Source organism: Zootoca vivipara, chromosome 3, assembly GCF_965207765.1.
Source record: "Zootoca vivipara chromosome 3, rZooViv2.hap1.1, whole genome shotgun sequence".
NCBI lineage: Eukaryota > Metazoa > Chordata > Lepidosauria > Squamata > Lacertidae > Zootoca > Zootoca vivipara.
The window spans coordinates 104,284,938-104,310,517 of NC_142586.1; the positions used below are offsets into that span (position 1 = coordinate 104,284,938).

The window sequence follows — 25,580 nt, forward strand, 5'->3', positions numbered from 1 at the left end:
CGTTTTCAGAAGTAGGTCTATCACATGCTAATCACTAATTTCAAATCCAATCATAGCTAACCCAAAGCTCTCTAATTATGCAGTCCTCAGGTCACATCCTTGTGTCCCCGTTGGTTAACACAGCTATGATTTTAATATGAATATGAACTCTTAAATCAAATGTGATGTTTAGATTGCAGTTGTATTTTCTGATAGCAATGGATAAAAACTTTGAGCTTCACTGTATCTTGAAGCAATGCTCTTTGTCTTTTATATATATACTAGCTGGCCCGGCCACGCGTTGCTGTGGCTCATCCCTGTGACTGCCCCCACCCTGTCCCAACCCATGAGTATCCCACCCCCTCCTCCTCCCCCACCCCCGGTTCATCCCTGTACTTGTCCCCACCCTGTCCCAACCCATGAGCTATGCCTCCCCCTCCTCCCCCCAGCTTATCCCTGTGACTGGCCACCGGCTGTCCCGACCCATGACCTATCCTGCCCCCTCCCGCCCACCCCCAGCTTATCCCTGTGTTTGGCCCCACCCTGTCCTGACCCATGACCTATCCCGCCCCCAACCCCCCAACCCCCACCCAGGCGAGTCCCCACCTCCACTCGGCCCAGTTTGCAAAGCTGTTGTGGAGAGGGAAGCTTTCCTAGGTGCAGTAACAGTGTAGCTGTCGCTAGAGGGCACGGTTTTGCAACCTCTCCTGTGCTCCCAGCATCCCCGGCTGTCTGAGTTTTGTGTTCTGGAACAGTGGGTTTTACCTGCTTTACCTGCCTCAGGTGTGACATCTGTCTAAGCAAACTGTGTAAGATCCTTCATGTGTTCGTGTGACTTGGTGTCCAAATTTGAACGCAATCGATCAAACGGTTTTGGAGAATACCCACCCACATGCCCTTTTTACATTTATATATATATAGATAGGAAAGAATGAGAACCAGATGCAGAATGAAGAACCCACACGGCACCAACATTTTATGGATGTGACCCCAACTATTACCAACCTACTTTTCGGTCAACATAGGGATTAGTTGCATCAGGTAATTAAGGCTAGGCACTGGCATGTCAAACCCAATTGGTTGGGGGTATGGGCTGTAGCCAGCGGGGGCAGCTGGCCCCCCAATCAAATAAATAAAAATACTTAACTAAAAATTGAAATGCCCACTGAAGTCACTTGAATAATGGCTCATTCTAGCACCGCAACTGCCAACTCAACTGTTCTTGAGAAGTTTCATGCAAAATCTTCTTCTTCTTCTTCTTCTTCTTCTTCTTCTTCTTCTTCTTCTTCTTCTTCTTCTTCTTCTTCTTCTTCTTCTTCTTCTTCTTCTTCTTCTTCTTCTTACCTCAAGGTTAGATTACTGCAATGCATTATACGTAGGGCTGCCTCTGAAGACAGTTTGGAAACTTCAGCTGGTGCAGAATTCAGCAGCCAGGTTGCTCACCAGAGTAAGACGGTCTGAGCCTATTACACCGATCCTGGTCCGACTGCACTGGCTACCAATTAGTTTCCAGGCCCAATTCAAAGTGCTGGTTTTGACCCATAAAGCCTTAAATGGCTCAGGACCGCAATACCTCAGGGACCGCCTCTTTCCATATGAACCTACCCGGACCCCAAGATCATCTTCTGAGGCCCTCCTTCATGTGCCTCTTCCTTGAGGGGTCCGGAGGGTGGCAACACAATAACGGGTCTTCTATGCAGTGGCTCCGTTTATGGAATGCTCTCCCCAGATAATTTTTTCTGGCGTCTTCTTCTTCTTCTTCTTCTTCTTCTTCTTCGGCAATCAGTCGTAGCCGAGTATGTCTTCCATAAACACGGTTTTAACAATGAGTCCGTAAGTAACTGCGGAGACCAATTCTGGATCCACACGTCCTTCCACAGTGGGGACATTGGTTTCCGGGTGGGAGTTGATCACGGTGTGGATTTGTCTAGCATGTTTCTCACTTGCGTCCTGAGTTCGAGTGTCTTCAAAGCCCATAACACCTTTGGTAAAGGCTGTTCTCCAACTGGAGCTCTTGTAGGCCAGTGTTTCCCAGTTGTCAGTGTTTATACTACATTTTTTTAGATTTGCCTTGAGACAGTCTTTAAACCTCTTTTGTTGACCACCAGCATTATGCTTTCCATTTTAAAGTTCGGAATAGAGTAGTTGCTTTGGAAGAAGATCATCAGGCATCCGCACAACATGACCAGTCCAACAAAGTTGATGTTGAAGAATAATTGCTTCAACACTGGTGATCTTTGCTTCTTCCAGTACACTGATATACCAGGCCTTTGGTTGACCTGATCCCATACCCTTTTAAAATGTGGCTCTTTTTGGGGGCGGGGGGTATGATTGGGTTATTGCTCTTATGTTTATTTTATATACTGTGATCTTTTTATGTGAACCACCCTGAGACCTCCGGGTATAGAGTAGTATATAAATTTTGAAATTGGTGAAAGAGGCACTTCCAAGACATCCTGCCAAAAAGTAATTTTTAAAGATAGAGACGTATCTAGAAAAGCAGAGGTTGTCATTCCTTGGTTTTATTCAATACTTACAGTCCAACATCTTGTCTGAAATAAAAACATTTTGCAGCAGGTTGACAGGGACTTGACCTCTCCTAATTCACTTCATGGCTTAGGAATCAAAAAGCCAAAGGTTTGATTTCCAGTGTATGTAAGATATATGTAATTATAGCTTTTCAATGCAGGTAAATTGACATCGGGGAAGAAATCCATAAGGGCCAGTGGAGAAGCATTTGGTTTTTCAAGCCTTTTCAATGGATCTGCACTAACAGAGAGCAAGAGTTGAAAGCAGCCAGCAGGTGATGAATGCTGGAAAATCTGCAGCTAGGGAGGAATCAATTCTACTTATGGTGAAATGGTAAAGAAATAAAGATTATTATTTTTAAAGCTTGTTCAGACTATAATCAAGGACGTTTGAAAAGGTTGTCTCCTCAGTTCCATTAGTAATTTTATTGAATTGTTTTGAGAAACTCCCAACTCAAGTGGCGATACCAAGCACTTTATTAATTTGTTAATGGCTCCCTGGGAAGACCTTGCTTGTAAATGGCATACTAATGAACCCTTAGTAGAGACTCAATGTGTAATGAAGGTTTGGGATATATTTTATGGAGAAGTGAACGCACCTGACATTGGGAACATTGTGCTGAACAAACAGAGGCATTCGGTTCCTGTTCATTACATACATCTAATACTCACAAACTGTAAACATATACTTTATTGATTCATAGAATAATAGAATTATAGAGCTGGAAGGGACCAATTACATTCTATCTTGGTTTCCATGCTTTCTCTCTCAAAGTTAAAATTCTAATCTTGGTCTCTTCGTAATTTCAGTATTGGTAAAGGGTGTTAAAAATTCTTCACATTTTATTGATAAATCTTAGGATGATTGTAACATTTGCAGTTACAGTAAAATGAAGGGGGGAATCAAGCTAAACAACATAACGAAACTCAAACGAAACAAAAATTAAGTCTAATGCTTGCTTTATTTGCTCACCTCTATTTAAAAACAATAGTTTCTTATCAATGAACTAGGAAATTATTTATTGTGAAACAGTATGGATAACAACTGTTTAATGCCTTTCTTCCAGTACAAATTATCCTACATGTCCAGCTTTAGCTTCAGCCCTGGTGCTGCTGTGTAATGAAAGGTGCCATCCCATTCCAGGCCCTGTGTGTCTCTAAATTCTCCCTTCCCTTCCACCCTGGAACAGAACAAAAACAGCATGTAAAATGAAGGCTGCAGTCACTGAAGTATGGCTAATGATGTACAACAGCACTTCGAGATGTCTGTTTCTTAGCTGTGGTAGTGTTGAATTAGGCAGTGAAACAAAAAGTACCTCATAAAAGAGATGCATTTTAGAAGTTTTGGAGTTACTAGTTTTGTGTAACAGAAATTGTACTACCATATTGATCCTGCTAAGCAATTTGTACTTTTAATTTCAATTTTTACATTTATATTACTTATTCCTGTTGGTGCGTGAGCATCTACTCTTGGGTTTTCATTTCTTTCTGCAGCGGAGTTCTTTTTAGAGAAAAGTTTTCCTGCATCTTTTACTTCTTTACAGCAGCAGCATTCTAGCTATCTCTTAGTGAAATTCCCATTATAGGAATAAACACCATTTGGTTCTGTTTACAAAACTTTACATTGGTCATTAATGAAGAAAAAAACAAATAAATAAACAATCTTTTTCTCCTTTTAGCCAACCGGCCAGAGACCTAACGCTGACTCATTCACATACTCATTTACACTGACTCCGACATAGTTGATCACATGCCCTGATTAAGGACACCTGTTGCTGGGGAAATTTTCTGTTGCTTATAAACTTGTTCAAGGCCATTTACAAGTTTCTTCTAGAATATTCCAACAATTCTCTCATAGAACCACAGTGGGCTAAGCACATTTTGTTAGTTTCAGCAACTTTGCTGCATCATGTGTCTTTCTAACCACAGTTTGGATCCAGTCAAAATATGTATTTGGAGAGTGATCACCCTAACCTACATGGGTAGGAAGAAGTCAACTAAGGTTCACTTTAAGTGCAAAGCCTGTATACTGATTAAAGATGAATATATTCCACATCAAGGCAACAAACTTGTGGTCAGGGCCGACTTAAGCGCCCCTGGCGCCATGGTGCGCCGGATCTCTCCGGCGCCCTCCCACCCCGTTTTCCAGCGCGGTGGGCGGGTGGGCACAGTGCGGCTGTCACAGGCGCTGCTGTGCGGCGGGCGGGCAGGCACAGCGCGATCTCTCCAGCGCCCTCCCGCCCCGTTTTGTGGGCGGGTGGGCGCAGCACGCAGCGCGGCTGCCACAGGCACAGCTGCACGGCGGACCGGCCAGCCAGATGGCGGGCGCAGTTCGCGGCGCCCTCCTGGCGGGCCGGCGCCATAGTGCCCTGCACCACCGGGGGTCTACCTAGAGCCAGCCCTGCTTGTGGTTATGTCCCTTTCTGCTTACCTGTTTGCACAGAACTGTCCAGTGTACTTGGCTCCATTGGTAAATATGTAGGTTCCTGTTCCATGAAACATGTTGTTAAAGAACTCGCCTTCATAAACTGCACCTGAAGGATGTTCCAGCTTTCCAAAACCATTCATCTGATTTAACAGGAAGTGGAATTGACAAATTAATATCTATCCCTAGAAAGGTGACTGCATCTTTTATTTCCCCTCAATTTAGATGTGTGACCTTTGCTAACAGAAATGCTTAACTTTAAACACTTTCGTGTGCATGCACACTTCTTCAGATACCCGTGCATGCACACAAAAGCTCATACCTATGACAAACTTTGTTGGTCTCTAAGGTGCTACTGGAAGGAATTTTTTTTTGTTTTGTTTAGACTACGTCAGACCAACATGGCTATCTATCTTTAAACACTGGCTTTACAAACCTTACAAGCGCAACATTTACAATACTGACAAAATTTAAATACCATTTCCCTAATCATTAAATGTCTTATTTTAAAGGGTTTAGATTTTTTGCCCTCTTGTCAGGTCACCGTTTTTCAAATCATGGCATCTCCCAAAGAATTTTGAAAATACACTTTTGTCTCATGGTGGTGAAAGCCAGCAGCACCCTGGGAGAATGCTAACAGACTCGAGTCCTGCTTTCAGGCTTCCTATAGACATCTGGTTGGCCACTATGTGAACAGGATGCTGGACTAGGTGGGCAATTGGCCTGTTCTTAGACTGGGAAGTCTGCCCCCTTGTTCATCTTTGGCTCCTCAGCTATATGGGTGTGGGTGTGTAAGGAGCTTAAAATTTATTGTTTTGATATTTGCAGATACCTTATCATTCTTCCAGTTTCCTTGGTAAATAATTCCATCTGGAGTAGTATGAACTCCATGTCCACATCTCTCAAGAACTCCTTCAAGTGTTCTTATACAGTCACCCTCTTGAGCAAAATAAAAAGTAGGTGGGGAAAAGCCAACAAATATTAGACTAGCTTTTAATAACTAGGAAAAGTTCAACCTTTTCCAGAATCGTTCAGAATATGCCACTGGAAGTGACCTTCCAGAGCCCACAGCTTTAGCTGTAAAAGTGTTTCCAGCTACCCCGCATCCCAGTGCTGGAATCAGGATGGGCTAGAAAGCTCTGTGTAAAGTTAAAAATAAAAAAGCAGCACATCCAGCCATCAAACTTCATGCATGCAACCTGATCCTACGAATGCTTACTAGGAGGGGGAGGGGGGGAATTCAGCTGATTTCAATAAGATCTATCTACCTCTCAATCATATCTTAGTTATGAGGAGACATATTGCTGGAATTTTGGAAGAGGTTTGGAACGAGGGTATATGGAGGAAGCTTTCTCCTACACAGAGCACTGAAAACCTCAGAGCACAACAATGGGGGAGACAAAGTCCCCTGCTCACTTATCATAACTCACCATAATCATATCATAACTAAACCCTTCATTTCCTTCTATTATTATTATTATTAATGTTCCATTATTATTCATTACATTTTGAAAAATATCAAATAAAAAAACAGTTACAATTATTTATTTTTTAAAAAACAGTATAATTATAATGCCTTTGTCCATGGAGTTTTCTTGGCAGGGATACTGGAGTGGCTTGCCAGTTCCTTCTCCAGGTGGATCACGTTTAGTCAAAACTCTCCACTATGACCTGTCCATCTTGGGTGGCCCTGCATGGCATAGCTCATAGCTTCTCTGAGTTATTCAAGCCCCTTCGCCACGACAAGGCATTGATCCAAGGCATTTGAATTATGGTGCTGGAGGAGACTCTTGAGAGTCCCATGGACTGCAAGAAGATCAAACCTATCCATTCTTAAGGAAATCAGCCCTGAGTGCTCCCTGGAAGGACAGATCGTGAAGCTGAGGCTCCAATACTTTGGCCACCTCATGAGAAGAGAAGAATCCTTGGAAAAGACCCTGATGTTGGGAAAGATTGAGGGCACTAGGAGAAGGGGACGTCAGAGGACAAGGTGGTTGGACAGTGTTCTCGAAGCTACTAACATGGGTTTGACCAGGCTGCGGGAGGCGGTGCAGGACAGGAGTGCCTGGCGTGCTATGGTCCATGGGGTCACGAAGAGTCGGACACGACTAAACGACTAAACAACAACAACAATAATTATAATATCTGACAGTTTGTGGTTTTTTTTACCATACTTATCTCCATTGGGAAATACAAACGATACTTTGTAAACTTCAGCATCTGCAGAGAGAAAAACACTCTTTTTACTGATTCTTTGTAAAAAGCAGCGTTCATTCAACGGCTCTTCTTTTTCTGCATTACAACGCCTATCACCCCTACCTAGCAGGACCAGTGGACAGGGATGGTGGGAATTGTAGTCCAAAAGCAGCTGGGGGTGGGGAGGATTCAAGTTTGGGAAACCCTGGACTGGATGATCCTCGGGGTCCCTTCCAACCTGACGACTCTCCACCCTACGAACAAGAGCTGCTTGTTTCTGAGCAGACGCGGTTAGGAAGCGCGGTTGTGAGCAGGTAAAACAAATAATGGAGCTGCGGCGGGAGGAGATGGGGAAGAAACGCATCCCCAAGGCATTGTGACTGCGTCTGGTGCAGGAGGCTGAAACCGGCACATTATTTTGTGGCTGCTTCCTCAGAGGGACGCTGGAGAGACGAAAAATACCTTTTTCGCCTACGATCGACCTGCGCAGCAACCCCCATGATTTCGCCATGGCTCGAAAAGAGACGCGCCCGCGGTTGCCATGGTGACCGGGTTCTCGCCCTCGCTCTCTCCGCCGCCGGAAGCGGGAGGAACCTCGCCTTTTTCACTTCCGGGTGGCCGTTGACTGGGGAGGGGTTGGGCTGAGGCGAAAGCAGCGTCTCTGGCAGGTGACTGGAAAGGGAATAACCGGCGAGAGGGGGAAGCTGGATTATTATTATTATTGCTATTGCTATCACTATTATTACTGCACATAATTTATTTAGGGGGTTTGGACTAGATGACCCTCGGTCTCCCTTAAAGGTCTACAAGCCTATTGTTGTTGGCTTAGTTGGGGCTCGTTCAATTGCGGGGTGTCTCCAGGCGCTGCGTGAAAGGAACCGGGAGGAGCCGCTGAGCTTGAGGCGCCTTTGGAAAGAGGCAATATCGGTGGGAGGGAGGGCTCGGTGAGTGGGGCGAGGTGGGGTGTTAGGAGTGCTTACCTTTACACCTTTATTTAGGGTCCAAATTGCTCGGCACCCCGGAAAGTGCACATGCCAGCCCTCCCTGGAGGTGCCAGTATGGACTGTCACTAGACCAGTCATAGGCAAACTCGGGTCTCCAGATGTTTTGGGACTACAACTCCCATCATCCCTAGCAAACAGGACCAGTGGTCAGGGATGATGGGAACTGTAGTCCCAAAACATCTGGAGACCCGAGTTTGCCTATGCCTGGACTAGACCCAATACCTTTTGTACACAAAATAGAGGTTATGCCAGTGAGTTATATAGCCTTTCCCGTAGAAGTTTTGTTTGCGTCTGGAAAATGTACTATGTGGAAACAAAGGACAGAGTCCTCTCTTGTGGGGGTGTCCTGTCTGTGGAACAATTTATCTTTAGCGGTGTGTCTGGTGCCGAAGTTACAGTTATTTTGGTGCCAAGTCAAAGTCTGTATTTTTGCCTGGCTGATTTAAAGCCAATTATTGTCTGTTGAGTAAGGTTTTCACATTCTCAACTGTACTGTGTTTTGATTTGATTGCTTTATTCTTTGTGTGCTGCCTTGGTATCTTTAATGATGTAGAACAATTTTAAAAACTCTAAATTAATAACAGGTGAGTGGTAGAGTCCATGGCACATTCAATTGATCTTTAAAGTGTACTAGATTTGTGTGCTGTCTTGATTATAACTTATGAAGGTTGAAATGCTGTGTGAAATTATTAGGGAGTGAGTCCCATTGAAAATAATGGAACTTGCTACCTGTGGGTTGTGGGGCAGGGATGTTTGATGATTGATGCTGTATGCCAGAGCTACATAAACAGAAGTAATAATTGCCATCTTTCCTGCTAGTCTGCATGGTGATCCTGGTTGATATTTTTCACTGTTGATAATGTACTTTCATTTTTCTTTTCCTACAGAAAGGAGAAAATGAGCTCCTCGGGGAAGAGAAGAGGAAAACCAAACAGAGGGGGAGGAAGGGGAGCAAGAAGAGGAAGAGGCGGAGGTGGCGGCAGCAGTAGCTGTGGTAGACCTTCCTACAAACACCATGCTAGTGGCAGCAAAAAAGGCTCAGATAAAATTTGGGAAGATGATGGTGATTTCTGTGTTGATGATGATGATGGTGATTTCTGTGTTTTCAGTGGACCAAAAGATGTAGCCAGGTCAGCTAAGTGAATTTGATGGAATCTTACATTTTGGAGTTTAGGTCTTTTTTAAAAAAAACTTCTTTCTGAAGATTGTTTTAATAAGGTTTTAAGAAGCAAGATCAGGGAGGGGCTGTAGCTCTTTATCAGAGCACATACTTTGCTTTGCATGTAGAGGGTCACAGACTCAATGTCTGCTATCTCCAGTTAAATAGGATCAGATAGCAAGTGATAGGAAGACCACTTTCTGCCTAAGACCCCAGAGAACTACTGCTAATCAGAGCAATTAAGACTAGGCTATGCAGTACAAGGGAACTTCCTGTGTTCCTATGGTAAAGTAAAGCGCCTTGACTTAAGTCAGGGGTTGGGAACCTGGTCCCTACCGCCCACTAGTGGGCATTTCTGGATTCTAGGTGGGTGGTAGCGGGTTCTACGGCACAAGCTGAATCCTCCTTCCATTGAGCACTGGTGGGTGGTAAGGAAATTTTACCATCAATAAAGATGCATTAGAGGGTGGTAGGTATAAAAAGGTTGACTACCCCTGACAAGTGATTAATTCCAACACTCTTGTATTTTTATTAGATATTTTTGAATTTTTATTAGGTCTTTGAAACTGACTAACCACAAATTTGAGCCTCATCTACTGTCTCTTGCATGCCACCTTTTACAAAGGGAGGGTCTTTGACATTGGCTACTAGTGAGAGTAGCTGGAAATTCAGCTCATTTTTTGCGAAACAGTATGTTGATTGCCAGATATTGGAAACCGAAGGGTGCTTCCCCTAGCTACTGTAGCACCAAGTATCTCAGGGGAAAGGGAGCTATTTAGCAGAGACAGGTGTGTGTGTTTGTTGTGCTAGTACTTTTATTGCTTGTTTTGCATGACACAGAAAGAGGTTGCACCCATTCAGGTTGGGTCAGTGAAGTGGGATACAGTGGTACCTCGGGTTACAAACGCTTCAGGTTACAAACTCCACTAACCCAGAAATAGTACCTCAGGTTAAGAACTTTGCTTCAGGATGAGAACAGAAATCGTGCTCCGGTGGTGCAACAGCAGCAAGAGGCCCCATTAGCTAAAGTGGTGCTTCAGGTTAAGAACAGTTTCAGGTTAAGAACAGACCTCTGGAACGAATTAAGTTCTTAACCAGAGGTACCACTGTATTTAAAATAACAGGTACAGCTGAAATTTATTAATTAAACAAAGAAGCTGATGTATTGGGGGGGGGGTCTTTTTAAAGATGACTAAATAATCCCACAGAAACCCACTGTAGCTTTTGCACCACAATTTCTGTGCCCAACTGCATTAATCCAGCTTGTCTTTAAACATACTGTGGTCATTATGGGACTTGTCACAGATCCTGCACGTAGCTGTGTCAGACATTCTGGTGACTTTGCTTGCCTTCTTTGAATTTCCCATCAACAGAAGATGGGTTTTTCCAACATGACCTGCTTAGGAACTTTCTTGATACCCTTAGCTAGTTAGGAGACAAAATGACCCATACAACTGGTGTTACGTTCAGCATAGCTTACATTGTGCATATATTTTCCATTACTTGATTAAATTAGAATGTATTGTGCTTCTTTTGTTGTTGTTTTTCATAGGTCAAGCTCTGCTAGCAGAGGACATGGGCAGACCAGACAAGCACCCAAAACAAAGATGCCTCTTCAGACTCTGTACATGACATCCGATAATCAGATGAGGGTGAAAGAACTTCTTCGTGAGCTGCAAGGACAAGAGTTGGCTGCTGGTTCAGAGTCAGTTTTCTAAACATAAATAATTTTTTCATTAAACAGATACTATGACATGTTGAAGGACTGAACGTAAACTAAACACCCTTTAGCTGGTCTCAGATTTTATAGGCATTAGATCATATTATTCAAAGTTCAGAATGGATTGTGACAGATGTGGTTGGGCAGCCTTTCTGGAGAAAGAAACAAAGTCTCAGGGTCGCTCTACAGTTTACATGGCAAACACAGTTGTGATGGGTACATAGTGTTTGCGTGTCGAGACCCCGCAACCACCCCCTCAAGGAGGAATAAAAACACTAGGACGCAGGATATAAGGTTAATGTTATTGGGCAAATTTAGGCCACAACTTTATTGGTTACAGAATGTGAGCGGTATTGGCTTAGGCATTGAGTAGACCAGGCTATATCTGACTCCTGCCCGCTGCGCAGGAAGTTTGGTAGGGTAAACCAGTAGGGGGAGCCCCGTTGATGCAAACAAACTCGAGCTCACCCCAGGGTTCCCGGAAGGGTCGTGGCATGGCCCTAGCCCCGCCCCGGGCTTCGGACAAGATCCACACCCCCAGATTCCTTTAACGGAATACACCTACGCATGGAGGGGCAGGCGATGGCCAGGCCTCCCCTCCCCCATCAGGTCACCCAATGCCTAACCGCAAAACCTTACAAAGTTGTGACGATTGCTACAAGGTAGGCGAAAACCAAATGGCCTGAGCCAATTTGCCAAGTGGAAAATTTCCTACCAGGCCCCTCAATGACGACCAACCGTGATCCATAGCAAGGCCATTAAAGACTAAACCTGCAAATAGGGAGGGAGGGTGGGCGATTGAGAACGCAGCCTCTCGTCTCAAACTGGTCCTGGCTACGCCCCCGACCAGCTGATTGGCTGGCCGATGGATGACGTGGCCAGGATCCCCCAGGCGGCGGGAACAACGCCCCCGCCCCCTGAGGAAAGTGGGTGGCCACGTGGTCCACCGCAACTCCTTCCCACTTGGAAGTGGAGTGGATTTCCTGCAGCAAACTTGTAAAGTATGGATGTTATAATAATATGAGACTTGAATTTCTAAATTACTGCTTGATTCACATGAACCTGCCTTGTTGAGTCTATGGAGACTGCTGTTTGAGGTGGTGGCTGATGGGGCCATGTCTGTGATGACCCCACTGCTTATGGAACTCCCTAGAGATGTGAGCCAGATGGCTACTTTGCTTAGTTTTGAGTAACAGAGTAAACACAACTTTTTAGCATTGCTCTTAATGAACAGTGAAAGCTGCTGCTGGGTTTTATGCTGCTAAGTTTTATTTTTATAAGGTTTTGTAATGATTTATCATTGAGGTACTTACTGTTTTATTTATATTTTGTGATGTGCCTTGTGAGTTTGCTAAATTGAAAAAGCAGAGTAGTATAAATATTGGGTTAGATTCAGACTTACCTTTTTTGCCCAGGTTTTCTCTGACCCATAATATTGGACGATGCAGAGAGTTCCAGAAGTTTGCCTTATCACTAAGACTATTGTTTCTAAAAGAAGCATACAGTACTGCTTTCTTTTTTTCAGGATGCTTGTATCAGGTGAAGACGACTGTGATGAATTGGATTACTTGGAGGACGAGCATGCCTGGTCAGATGGGCAATCAATTTCTGGAAAAAGCACAAATGCTTCTTATCAACCACCTGTGAGCCATGTTCTAGAGACTGAAGTCTCTTCATTTGCTGTGCAAAAACTATCCAGGTAATTATTGTTTCACAAATAAAATGGAAAATATTAGTCAGGAGGTGGGGTGCTAAAAACCTGCATAGCTGCAATTATGTGAATGAGTGTGGAATATGACATTTAACACACAATCAAAGTGGCACCCTCCACCCACCAGTACACTCCCAAATACAGTGGTACCTCGACTTACGAAGGCGATCCGTTCCACGGCGCTCTTCGGAAGTCAAATCCTTTGTAAGTCAAAGCGTCCATTTTGCGCATGCGTAAAGCACGATTTTGTGCATGCACAGACCGCACGTGCAGCGGAAATACTTCTGGGTTAGCGGACTTCGGAAGTCGAGGCATTCGTAAATCGAGGTACCACTGCAGAGCCAAAAAAGAGCAGTTATGTAACAGATGTTGGGATATTCTGTTCCACCTTAAAAGCAGATGTGGAACTGTTGTGTCTGCGTAACACACCAGCATTGCATGTTGGAACTTCCATTTGTGTGTACTTTCTGTTTTGCTTGAACACAAAGGTGATCAGACATGTTTTGCTTCTGTTCTGACTTGCTTTAATAAACTGCTTGTAGAGATGCTTACACAAGCCTCTCAGTGCCACTTTCTGTTGCGTTCTGCTGCAATAGCGCACTCAGGCATCTGATATCTGAGTCGCATGATTTATGCTGCACCAATGACGAAGTTCGCCCGGCATGTTCGGCCGGCGGGCCTGGGGCCTGCCAGTTGGCCCGGTTTCCTTGGTGGCTTGCCAACAACATTATGTAAGGTGGAGTGGGGATTCTTTTCCCCCTAGGGCAGTGTTTCTCAACCTTTTTTGGGCCACGGCACACTTGTTCCATGAAAAAAATCACGAGGCACACCACCATTAAAAAAGTTAAAAAATTTAACTCTGTGCCGCCCTATATTGACTATATAATTATGACTGTAATTTATTCTGTATCTCTTCCTCTCCCCGCTTTTTAAATACCAGTAAATGAAGCCAAAAGAGAGACAACAGTGCTTAAATGCACAGATGTTTAAATGCACTTACTTGCAGGCATGCTAAGGTAGATTTCATTCGGAGGGAGGGGAGGAGAGGTGGAGAGAGGGAGAAGGGGAGGGAGCGCAGCCCAGAGCCGGCTCCACTCGCACTCTATTGTTCCAGGCACCTAGGCGAGTGGGGGTGGGGAGAGAAAGAAAGAAGCTGCAGGGAAATAAAGCGGCAGTTGCTTACACGCGCGTAAACGGGTGCCGCTTTATTTCCCTGCACGGAGGAGGGAGAAAAGCTGGAAAGCTCCGCGAGGGAGAAAAGCCCCGTGCATCCCCTCTCCCTGGACTGAAAGAAAGTCGTAGCTGCTTACATGCGAGTAAGCGGCTGCTGCATCCTTTCCCTGCAGGGAGGAAAGCCCCGCGTCGCGGCACACCAGCCAGCGTCGGGCGGCACAGTACTGTGCCGCGGAACAGCGGTTGAGAAACGCTGCCCTAGGGGCCAGAATCCCACATGGGCACTCTTCTGGGGCCCAGGGGCCAGTGTTTACTGAGGCCAGAAGCAAAAGTGTATAGAGCCATGCAAAAACCAGAGGTTTCTACACCCCGTCTACATGTCCCCATCCAGACAGGCAATAAGCATTATAATTCAAGAACACATTCTAGCCAAGCCAAAGCACTCAAGGTGGGTGCTAAGCATGGCCAGTGGGAGGCCTGGGAAGAGCACTGGAGGCTGGATGGCTACATTTGGACCCCGGGGCTGAGCTTCTGCATCCCAGTGTAAGGCATACAATTAGAGCAAATTTCTACAACAAGCACAAGTTGTACATTTTGTTCCAGTTGCAGAAACTACACAGTGTAGACACCTGCTTCTTGCTACAGGATAACAGCAAGCATCCTTTCAACATAGTGGGAATGTTTGCTCTTGGGTACATGTTCCGGTATGTGCACCTACAATGCATTTCTTTTCTTTTCCTTCTAGGTATGGCTTTGATAGCGAGCGTTGCCAAGCTGTGCTGAAATCTTGTAATAGTAACATTGGGGCATCCCTGGAGCTCTTACTCCTGCAGTGCTTTTCAGAAAAATTTGGAGAGAGGATGCAGATCACAGAAACTGCTGCTCAGACAAGTATGGAAGATTGTTTGGAACAAAGGCAAGAGGAAGCATTTGTCCTCCGTTCAATATGTGGAGACAAATTTGTGGAAAGAATTAATAACAGGGTCTGGACTGTTGCATTAGACTTGGCATACTTGACAGAGATGCTCAACAAGCCAAAAGAAGGGAATAGCAACACCAGTAATGGCCTAAAGCCAGCTTCCCTGGAAATCTGTAAACACTACCTCCAAGGAGATTGCAGGTTTGGATCAAGATGCAAGTTCAGGCATGAAACTCGAAACAAGCAAAAAGGCCTTCCGAGCGTCAAGGAAGATGCTCATCTCAGAGTTAATGCTCCTGTTTATGAACTTGAAATAAGATTTCCTGAGGATAACAAATACCCTTATCAGCCGCCCCTTGTGGCATTCTATACTACTAATGAGAAGCTGCCATTGGCTTGCCGGTTGCACATTGCTGAATTCCTTTATGAAAAGGCCATAATATCGTCGGAGTCTAACGAACCTGTTGTTTATGCTTTTATAACAAGCCTAGAGGATGAAGCTGAAGTAACAAAATTGCTTAGTAAGACTTCTCACAGATACAGTGCTCCTCCTTTGCCTCTGGGAACACCCTTGTCAAGTACAGATGTTCATAAGCAAGAGATGCCTAGCAGCTCTCATGTTCCTTCCCGGATTTCAGAAGGTATATACTACTTCATAAGTCCTTATTGAAACTAGTGCAGATATTAAGAAACAGGCTGTGTACGCAGTTTTGAGGGTGTAGGTTCTGCTCCCAATCAATATTTCTAGAGCACAGCATGTATTTCACACAAGTAGGTGTGTGAAAATGAATAAAAACTGTTACAAAAAAAGATAATAATTAAAAAGTAATTAACCACAAATAGAATTAATAGATTTTTAATTCTATTAAAACTACAAATAATAACAAAAATAAAAATATCACAGTACCAGCCCTTTTAAACTTTAAAACTATGTCTTTGAGTTAGTGGAATCATTGCAATAAAGATTTCAATGTCATGTAAAATGAAACCACAAAATACCAGTCACAGAATTTCATTATTCTCCAGTTGGGATACAATACTAGGTTAAAATACTTTAAGAGAATAATCTCTGGATAAATGAAATCCTATCATATATACTAATAGTAAGCACATGCTCTAGGTGTCTGTCCTTATGTAGCACCACTCACAAACTTGAGGAACCCTAAATCTTTGGGGAGGGAAAAGTGAGGGAGCAATAAAACTTCAAATAGCTCAGCCAATGATGACTAAGCATAATCTGGGGGAAGAGAGAGCTGTCTTGGGGGTGGGGGGGGTGGGGTGGGCAGGGCTGAATGGAGAAGCCAGGAGAATAGAGTACTGTACCCTGGAAGAAGTTGGGCTGGAATCCTGAACAGGAGCAATACAACACTGCCACATTTTGTTGTGGGTCACACTTGAAGCCTGCTATAAATATTTCTAACTTTTTAAAATCTAACTTGGTACAATTTTATAAAAGATACCTTTGATATTTGGGGGAGATTTTTGCACATGCATGCACGCACACACACACACACAGAGTGTATATATGAATAAAGAAATAATAGGCAGATATTTAGTCAGGAAGATAATACTGTACAGGTGGGGACAACAATTGAGAGCTGTGAAAATAGGATTGTTTTCCTTTATAGCAAATATATGGGTCAGTTGGCGAATGAAGAAAGCTGCAAGGCCTGGAGTGGGGGTGAGGAGCCTTGGAAATGAATAAATTATATTGTAAGATGAAAAGCCTAATTAAAAACGAATCTCTCTCTCTATATATATATTTCTATTTACATTAATGAAGGAGACCGCTTCAGATGAGTTGTCCTCTCCAACTTAATGGAAAATTCTTGCCAGTAAGAGATTTGTGTGTCAGTGAGAGAGTGTTTTTTTTTTAGCTCAGAACATAAATCCATACTGAAGCATAATAGATGGGCAAAGAAAAATGCCCATAAAAACTATAGATGAAGCAGCACATAAGCAGCGAGTTAAAAAAATAGCAGCTAAAACCAGTTAAAAGATTCTATGCTCCACTTGAAGTCCGTGAGTACAAGAAGGATTCTGTGCAGTACCGTACCTTTGTTAACTACTGTACAACACTTGCCTAAATTTGCCTGCCTTGTGTCCATTATTGGCTGTTTCCTGTTATACTATATTTGCTCACAACACTGTGGCACAAGTGAAGCAAATTTTAAAACAGTTGGCCTGATACAAAATGAAAGGGTGTGGGAAATGCTGCTGTGGGAAACTTTTACAACAAAAGGAAACAATACTAGGATGTTTTGAAAATGCAGGTGAATTCAGAAGGGAGTGACTTGGACAGCTGCAGTACACAGTTGTAGGGGGAGAGTGTGAGAAAACAGAATAGTGGTATCTTACAGTGAAATGTTATTCTTGTCAGGAATTTTGCTCTGTGAAGGCTTGTAGCTTAGTGGCAAATAACATATTTTGTGTGGACAAAGATTTAATTTCTCGCATCTCCCAATAAGGCTGGAAAAGACTGTTGTCTGAAACTCTGGAAAGTTACTGCCAGTTATTGTAGACACTTCTGGGCTTGGTGGTCCAAGGCAACTTTCCAGGTTCCAGAGGTCAACTCATTACTAAGCCAGTAAAGACCTCATTCTAGCCTCTAGAATTGGCACTCCTGTGGCGAGTGGCCTGCCCAGTGACTATATTGTTTAGTTCAAGTCCTCATGTGAGTCCTTTATAACATATTGTCAGTTTCCTTGTCCCCAATCCATGTATGTGGTGACCCCTTGCAAGGGCAATGCATCATGGGCAGAATTCACCATGGGAGATTTCCCAAAGAAAAGTGCCGCAGGTGATGGAGAACTCTGTTGCCAATGCATGCCAGTCCCTGTGATGAGGACAGCACACTGGTTGGGAGCTCTGGTCCTCCAGACTTCAGCTCCCATCATCCGTTGCCAGCGTGGCCAATAGTCTGGGATTATGGGAGTTGCAGTACAGCAGCAACTGGAAGGCCACAGATATCTTCTCCTTGATCTAGTGAAATGTTATGTTATTAAAAAAAAACCCACCCCTGAAGACTGGTCAGTTAATGTTTCAGAATGGTGTTTGTTAAGATGTTTTCTGTTTTTAAGCAACTAAGGAGTTGGTGACTGAAGAGGAGGAGGACGAGGAGGACGAAGAGCTGCAGACAGTTCACATAGAGAAAGAGAGTTATGTGAATCTCAGGAAAAAGAAGTACCGCACATCAGCAGAGCCAACTTGCAAAGAAAATTATAAAATTTGCCGTCAGTTCAGGATAAAGAAGGTACATATGTAACCCTCGGAAGATAAGTGGCAGAGTTACATTTATAACATATTTTCAGCTACTCTTTTTTTTTAAAAAAAACTATTTCCGTGTGTACATATAATAGCTGTGGGGAGAAATTGATAGCAAAATCCAGGAGAGAATATTGAAGTTCTGGATATGCAGCATAGATCATAGAATCATAGAGTTGGAAGAGACCACAAGGGCCATCCAGTCCAACCCCCTGCCAGAACCCCAGGAAACACCAGAACCCTTAATATCTATATTTTCTTTTGTATTTAACACCATTTTATCTCAGAGTTGCTTCCTATGCTAGAATTTCTTGTATCTTGAAAAAAGATCTGTACAGTGGTACCTCGGGTTAAGAACTTAATTTGTTCCGGAGGTCCGTTCTTAACCTGAAACAGTTCTTAACCTGAGACACCACTTTAGCTAATGGGGCCTCCCACTGCCGCTGCGCCGCTGGAGCACAATTTCTGTTCTCATCCTGAAGCAAAGTTCTTAACCCAAGGTACTATTTCTGAGTTAGTGGAGTCTGTAACCTGAAGCGTATGTAACCCGAGCAGTTACATCTGTTTTCCTGGAAAGACTTGTATCTACAGAATTAATGGAAGACAGTCTAGAAACGTGTGCCTTCTCTGGGTGTGTGTGGACTACAGTATAGTAAACAAAGAAAGAAGTTCATGTAATTGTGGATCATAAATTGAGCACTAACAGGCATCTACTGACCATCCACTTACATTTGTCAGTCTTCTAGACACTACCAGTCCCTATTGCAAGAACGACAGAAACTTCCTGCATGGGAAGAGAGAGAAACCATTCTTAACTTGCTGAACAAATATCAGGTCCTGGTTGTGAGCGGTATGACTGGGTAAGATATAAAACTGTCTGCACACTTGAACACCATGTTAATACTTACTATGTGAAAAGCAGTTTGTCTCTGCCTACAAAACTCAAAAGGGACCTTCAGGCAAGAAAAATGAGAGGGTTTGAAGTCAATAGTTGAAGTCAATAGTTACAGCAAAGTTTATCCTCCTGTTTATATCTGGCTTTCTGTCTCATCTAGGCTAAACTCTCCTCTCCCTCCCAACGGCTAGAGCAGATGAGTTGAGATTAGGCAGAGAGAGAGAAAATAGTTGAAGGAGAAAAAAACCCAGGCAGTGTGCCTTCTTTCTTATAAGTGTTGAATTCAAGCTGTCTCGCATTTTATTGCCTGTAGAACAGGAATCTTCAGGGTTCTGAACTGGCAGAACTGGCATGCTCTGTATATAGAAGGTGCAGCATTTGCCCAGTTCTTAAGGATGCATTCAAGACAACATGAACACTACAGAATACTAGTTACAGGTAGGTAGCCGTGTTGGTCTGAGTCGAAGCAAAATAAAAAAAAATTCCTTCAGTAGCACCTTAAAGACCAACTAAGTTTATATTTTGGTATGAGCTTTCGTGTGCATGCACACTGTGCATCTGAAGAAGTGTGCATGCACACGAAAGCTCATACCAAAATATAAACTTAGTTGGTCTTTAAGGTGCTACTGAAGGAATTTTTTTATTTTACTACAGAATACTGTTTGGAAACAGGGCTCAGCCTAAAGAACAAAGTGAAGTATGAGAGGTCTGGATGGTTCCATTCCTTCCCCTACTACATCCCCAATAAAATATTTATCAATTATCATTATTTAAGTTTGTATGCCACCTTTAACTTGAAGAGCCCAGGGCGGTTCACAGCAGAAAAACACAAAATGAGAATGCAAAATAAAAAACCAATAACTCTCCCTCCCACAAACACATTTAAAAAGCCATAGAACGTTAATCAGCCAAACGCCATAACAGCAAAAATCTATACATGTATACTCCAGAGTACCCCCCACTGAGAAAGTGGGATTTCCTCTCAGGTAGGCATGTATAGGACTGCAACCTAAAGCTGATATACACAGTTCACGTGGAGAAAGATTAAGTCATCCAATTTCTATTATAGTTAATGACCATTTTACGCAGGGGTTCCATTCCTGGCCTCCGTGTGTCTCAGCGGGGCACGTATAAGCACGCCCCGCCCCCGTTCCACCCTTTAAGTGACTTTTTATGTTTTTGGTCACTTCCAGGTTCAACATGCTTGCACATCTTTTGGATGTGTGCTAATCAGTCATTTCTTGTATGTTCTGTCGAAATTATAATTGTAAACACACATGAATGTAAAAGTCAAGTGAACAATGTGGTTCATTGATTTTGGACCTGATACCTTTAGAGCAGTGGCAGGGGAGTCACTTCCTGCCTGGGGTTGGATTCAAAGTTGTCCAACTTTGCAGGGGGCTGTAATGGTAAACATTACCAGCAGCAAAAGGGACGGGCTAAAATGGGCAAGGCAAAGAGAATGGCATCTTTTTACATACTTTATTTTATGTTCATTGTACATAAAATACGTAAAATGTATGCAAGCTATGTAAAAGGTCAATCTAACACAGGGATCCCCAAACTTATCCGGCTTCGGGCCGGTTCCTCTGGTGCCAATCACGCGGCGGGCTGGAGGGCAGGGGAATGCGCTCCCATACGCGCGTGCACTTGTTTTTTCCAGTGCCGCGCCGGAAATGGCTTCTGCACATGCGCAGACGTCATTTTTGGTGCACCTCCGGGTCGGCACAGCACTAGAAATAGCTCGTGCGCATGCGTATGGGAGCACGTTCCTCCAGCCGCACGTGTGCACAAGCTGTTTATGGCACCACGCCAACCCATAGATGGGCAACCGCACCACGGCGCGCTGATAAGAGCGGCTGACAGCGGGGGCCACACAATTGGCTCGCGCGGGCCGCATCTGGCCCCCGGGGCCTTAGGTTGGGTACCCCTGATCTAACCCTAGGAAAGCTATGGGAGGTGGCAGGAGAAATTTATATATTTAATTGCAACATTCCACGTATAAGATGACCCCCAATTTTAAACGTAAAAAAGTTGGGGGGAAACACAGAAAAATATAGTATTTTTCTGTATTATACACAGAAAAATACAGTATTTACAAGTGATATCACATGATTGGTGGGAGAATGGAGTTGGGCAGAAATGTCATTGGTGGCCATTTGGAGGGACTGGGCAGGCCAAATTAGGCCTGGAGGTCAGAGAGTCTCCATCAAACCCAAGGTCTGACAAGTCCAATGTTTCATGGTCTCTGCCATGCCTTCAGCAAACTCATGCAAAGAAAATCTGAAAGATCTTGCAGGAGGCATTGTGGTTTGCCTACTGGAAGAGACCATATTCAACAAAACTTGACTCTTGGAATGAAATAAGATTTTGCTCCAATTTGGAGTCAGAAGAGTATTTCTATACGGCTTGTCTACATTTCAGGTTTGGAATAAATAGTGCAGAAAATAATAGCTCCTGGCTTGAGCCGGTTTGTACAACTGCAATCTTTATTAGACAATATTGTACAAAGATTGCTCCTTTTGATTTCTGTTATGTTAACAAGAGTTCTTCATTGGTGTTAGTCAGTGGGCAGATTCAATTTTACATTTATTTAAATGAATGAATATATAAATAGGAGACAGGAAGGTTTTTCCTTCAGGGTGAAATATAGCCCACCTTTTATTATAGTTTTTTTCATTTTATTGCCATTGTATTCTATTGATTTGTTATTATATGAGATAGTCAGGCTGTCTCCTGCAACACCCCATAACATGTTGCTTGAGGGAGAGGAGAATTTTCTTTTTTATTTCATTCCTCTCCTTCATGCAGATGTGGAAAGACCACTCAGATTCCTCAGTTTATCTTGGATGCCTCCCTAGAAGGTCCTCCCAGTAATTTAGCCAACATCATCTGCACCCAGCCTCGCAGGATCTCGGCCATTTCTGTGGCTGAACGTGTAGCCAAGGAGCGAACGGAGAGAGTTGGGGTCACAGTCGGATACCAAATTCGGCTAGAAAGCGTTATGGTTTGTTTGTTTTTACTTTGTTTTTATTCCAGTGACGGCACGGGTGCAAGCCAATAGACACTCACATCTATTTTTTTTCCCATTTCCCCCCTAGCAGTGAATTCCCACTGTTGTTGTTATTGTTTTATTAGTCCAAAGGGTAGACTTTTTTTTTCTAGCTGTGCTGGTGGGGAGAGTTGAGGGATAGTATCAAGGGGCTATGCAAGAGCACTGGAGTGTTGCGCAGCTTCTGTTAATGTTTTTAAAAGAAACATGTTTTTAAAAAGAGAACAAACAAAGGCTGAACATCTCAGAAAGCTGACTTCTGTTCCGGGTACCAAAATCCATGAGTGTGCAGTATGTTGTAGGTATAGAATACTTGGAATCCTGGTAACACAAAGTGGCACAAGCTGAATTCAAAGCTAGTTTCTGAGAGAGTGACTGCTGCCAGAAATAGTCTCCGCTTTTAAATAACTTCTTTGTAAAAAGAAGAAGCTTGCTATTTCATTGTGATATTTGCTATGGGTCTCTGCCCCCCCCACCCAACTTTCCTGCTGAGAGGTAAGTGGATGGCTAATCAGTGACAAGGCCACCTTTGCTGTGGCACCCAGACTCTGGATTTCTCACCCTGGCACAGAGCTGATCTTTAAGCCCCAGTCAAAAGCTCTTCCGTTTGCCAAGTTGTTGGTGGCACTCAGTTGGTGATTAATCTTTGTTTTGTTTTGAGCTGCTACATCTGCTTGTCGTTTTAGTGTCATTAGATTGTTTTACTGCTTGTTGTGCACAGGGCCGGCTCTAGGTATAGTCCCAGTGGCGCGGGGTGCCAGAGTGCCGGGCCGGTAGGCCGGGCACTGTGCGGCAAAGCCGCATGGAAGCCATGCTGTGCACTGCGAGGGCGGGGGCTCTGGAGCGATCTCCGCGCCTCAGCGCCAGGGCACCCGACCTGCTCGAGACTGCCCTGGTTGTGCACTGCTTTTCTGCACAAGAGAGGAGGAAGATGTGTCTGCTCATTCCTAGTTCCCTCTACTATATTTGAAGGGATTGCAACATTATCTATGCACTGGCCCTTGATGTTTGCTGAACATGCTTTTCCAGGCAGTGACCAAACTACAGCAAGGAATTTTAATCTGCTAATTTCCCATACAGTATTTTTACTTCTGCTATTCATAGGAAGGAACAACACACTTTTCTGGACAATATCCATGGAAATCTGAATAAGGCACTAGAGTGTAATCTAAGCAGTGACAGTGATAGGATTAAATATGGGGAAGAAACTGATTTAGTTGGCGATCTTACTGTCAATTTCTATCTTCTTTCAAGTCTTCAGCTACCCGGTTGTTGTACTGTACTACTGGAGTGCTTCTGAGGAGGCTTGAAGGGGACATGAGTTTAAAAGGAGTCACCCATATTATCGTTGATGAGGTTCATGAGAGAACAGAAGAAAGGTAACACAGCCTGTTGGTTTCACTTCTACTATTCATGTATTTCATATTTCCTCTCCTGCTCTTCTTACTCAAGTGTGGAATGCGAGTGGTTAAGAGTGTCTGAATAGGACCTGGGAGACCCAAGTTCAAATCTTAGCTTGCCATGGAACTTAGAGAGTGACTTTGGGCCACTCAGCCTAGCCTACCGCACAAGGGTAGTGGTGAGGATAAAGTGAAGAGGAAGGAAAGCCATGTTTGCCACCTTGAGCTACTTGGAGAGCAGGTGGGATATATATGTAATATATATTCTACAAAGTAAATACATGATTTACCCCTCTTCATCCATGCCATAACTCTGTAAAGTGAATTAGGCTGAGGGGTAGCAGTTTGTCAAATGTTTAGTCAGTGAGCTTTGCGGCAGAGTGGGGATTTGAACTCAGGTCTCCCCAGTCCTAGTCTGACACACTAATCCATCCTTCCCCAACCTGGTGCCCTCCAGATGTTGGTCTGCAACTGTCATCGGCTCTAGCCAGAACGGCCAGTGTGAACGGTTTTGGTAAATACCATATATTGCCTGAGAAACAGTATGTTTGTTGGAACGGTAATAGATAAATGATGGTGGAAGTTGTAACCCATAATAACCCAGAGAGCATCTGCTTGGAAGAAGGCTGCGGTTAATTACAAATCCACACTGATGACCATAATCTTGCTTGTTTTTGAATATATGGTGACATTACTTTAAAAATCCTTATATAGTGGTACCTTGGTTCTCGAACTTAATCTGTTTCAGGAGTCCATTTGACTCCCGAAACCGCTCAAAAACCAAGGTGCGGATTCCAGTTGGCTGCAGGAGCTTCCTGCACTCAAGCGGAAGCCGTGTCAGAAATTCAGCTTCCGAAAAACATTTGCAAACCAGAACACTTACTTCAGAGTTTGCGGTGTTTGGGAGCCGATTTGTTTGACAACTAAGCCGTTCAGGAACCCAAGTACCACTGTAGGTCAGTAGTATCACTTCCAAATTGGCAGCTGACTTGAGGGCATATTTGAACTTTTACCTCCTCTACACTAGCTTCAGTGACCCATGAACAATAATGTATCATTATTATACAATAATGCAGTAGTTATGAAAGAGAAACAAGTAGCCTGCTAAAGCTTCACCCCTAGATTTGGATATCCCATTAAAATATCTGAAGCAGAAAATGCAGTAAATGCTGTGCGCCTAGTCCTTCATCCATAAATTCTAAGCTGATTAAATGTTTTGGTGGCTGTGATTTTATGCTGCAGATATGTGCTTTGAGAACATACCAGCATGTGTTGTAAAATTAACACACTCCAAAATACATCTGTTTGGTTGCATAGAGCTAGGATGTTGTTTCTCTCCCTCCACTTCCACATTATGCAGATGAAGCTCGTTTGCCAGAGAGACAGAACTGAGCATTGTATTTTTGTCCCTCCCTGTGATTGTTGTTGTTTTTAATGAGGATACATGTGCTCATTTTTGTTTGTTATAAGAGAAAACTTAAAATAATAGTCTTGGGTTGCTCCCAGGACAGTAGTGGAGCTACAGGGAATTGCAGATGAACAGTGAAGAGCTTCAAATGTCTTTTCTTTATTTTCTCCAGTGACTTCTTGCTGCTGATTTTGAAAGATATAATGTCTCGGAGGCCAGACCTGCGCATTATAATGATGAGTGCTACCCTGAATGCAGAGCTCTTTTCTCAGTACTTTAACTCCTGTCCTGTTGTTAGCATACCAGGTGAAAACCAGTGTCTCATTATTTTCATTATCCATCTCTTTAGCCTCTCCAGATGTTATTGGACTCAACTTCCATCAGCCCCAGCTGGCACTGGAATCAGCTGGTAACATCTGGAAGGCCACAGGTCCCCCTACTCTGCTTCACAAGTTGCTTTTTATTGGTTAGCATTTTCTCCGTTCTAACCATTCTTAAACGGTTGATAATATTATCTCAGCAACATAGTTACTTACTAAAAAATGTCTGAGTTCAGGAAAGTAAATTTTCAGAATGTAATTAGAGCCCTGTTGCACCAGGTCAAACTCCATTTAGTGATTGTTTCCCATGGTAGCCAGCTGCTGGGAAGTTCCCAAGCAGAACACAAAGGCATTATAAATACTTGCTTGTTGTTTGTTTTATTATACATTAGCTGCTGGTGCCTACTGGACACATACATTTTTGTAT

General features: G+C 43.6%; 2 protein-coding genes across 6 annotated transcripts in view; one reads left to right on the forward strand and one right to left on the reverse strand.

The window, feature by feature from the left end:
- Window positions 1-3,180: 3,180 nt before the first annotated feature.
- On the reverse strand, window positions 3,181-7,671 carry MORN2 (MORN repeat containing 2). Of its 3 annotated transcripts, none has more exons than XM_035111032.3 (5): window positions 7,591-7,671; window positions 7,102-7,152; window positions 5,765-5,871; window positions 4,939-5,075; window positions 3,181-3,688 (listed from the first exon to the last, which is right to left on the reverse strand). In XM_035111032.3, exons 1-5 carry the CDS (start codon window positions 7,637-7,639, stop codon window positions 3,586-3,588), a joined length of 447 nt encoding a protein of 148 aa, XP_034966923.1. In that variant the 5' UTR covers window positions 7,640-7,671; the 3' UTR covers window positions 3,181-3,585. The 3 variants fall into 3 exon arrangements, with proteins under 3 accessions (XP_034966923.1, XP_088523531.1, XP_088523532.1); XM_088667405.1 differs by having other exon boundaries at window positions 7,252-7,671; XM_088667406.1 differs by lacking the exon at window positions 7,102-7,152.
- A 63-nt stretch (window positions 7,672-7,734) lies between these two features.
- Window positions 7,735-25,580, forward strand: part of DHX57 (DExH-box helicase 57) — a 32,774-nt gene continuing 14,928 nt past the window's right edge. The window contains exons 1-10 of one of the 3 annotated variants that reach the window (XM_035111026.3): window positions 7,735-7,796; window positions 9,020-9,262; window positions 10,844-10,996; window positions 12,537-12,710; window positions 14,641-15,455; window positions 17,895-18,067; window positions 18,817-18,938; window positions 21,785-21,980; window positions 23,280-23,404; window positions 25,006-25,139. In XM_035111026.3, coding sequence (XP_034966917.1) covers window positions 9,030-9,262; window positions 10,844-10,996; window positions 12,537-12,710; window positions 14,641-15,455; window positions 17,895-18,067; window positions 18,817-18,938; window positions 21,785-21,980; window positions 23,280-23,404; window positions 25,006-25,139 — 2,125 coding nt within the window. In that variant the 5' untranslated portion in view covers window positions 7,735-7,796; window positions 9,020-9,029. Of the gene's footprint in view, window positions 7,797-7,954; window positions 8,073-9,019; window positions 9,263-10,843; window positions 10,997-12,536; window positions 12,711-14,640; window positions 15,456-17,894; window positions 18,068-18,816; window positions 18,939-21,784; window positions 21,981-23,279; window positions 23,405-25,005; window positions 25,140-25,580 lie in introns of those variants that run through there. The other 2 variants (XM_035111027.3, XM_088667403.1) reach the window with 2 other exon arrangements.

Bases quoted from the DNA above. Each gene is read 5' to 3' on its own strand.
- MORN2 (XM_088667405.1), bottom strand. From the start codon at position 7,639: ATGGCGAAATCATGGGGGTTGCTGCGCAGGTCGATCGTAGGCGAAAAA. The intron at 7,153-7,251 runs GTAGGGGTGATA...TTCTCTCTGCAG, and splicing joins CTGTCCACTGGTCCTGCTAG to ATGCTGAAGTTTACAAAGTA. The intron at 5,872-7,101 runs GTAAAAAAAACC...ATTTTGCTCAAG, and splicing joins TCCCAATGGAGATAAGTATG to AGGGTGACTGTATAAGAACA.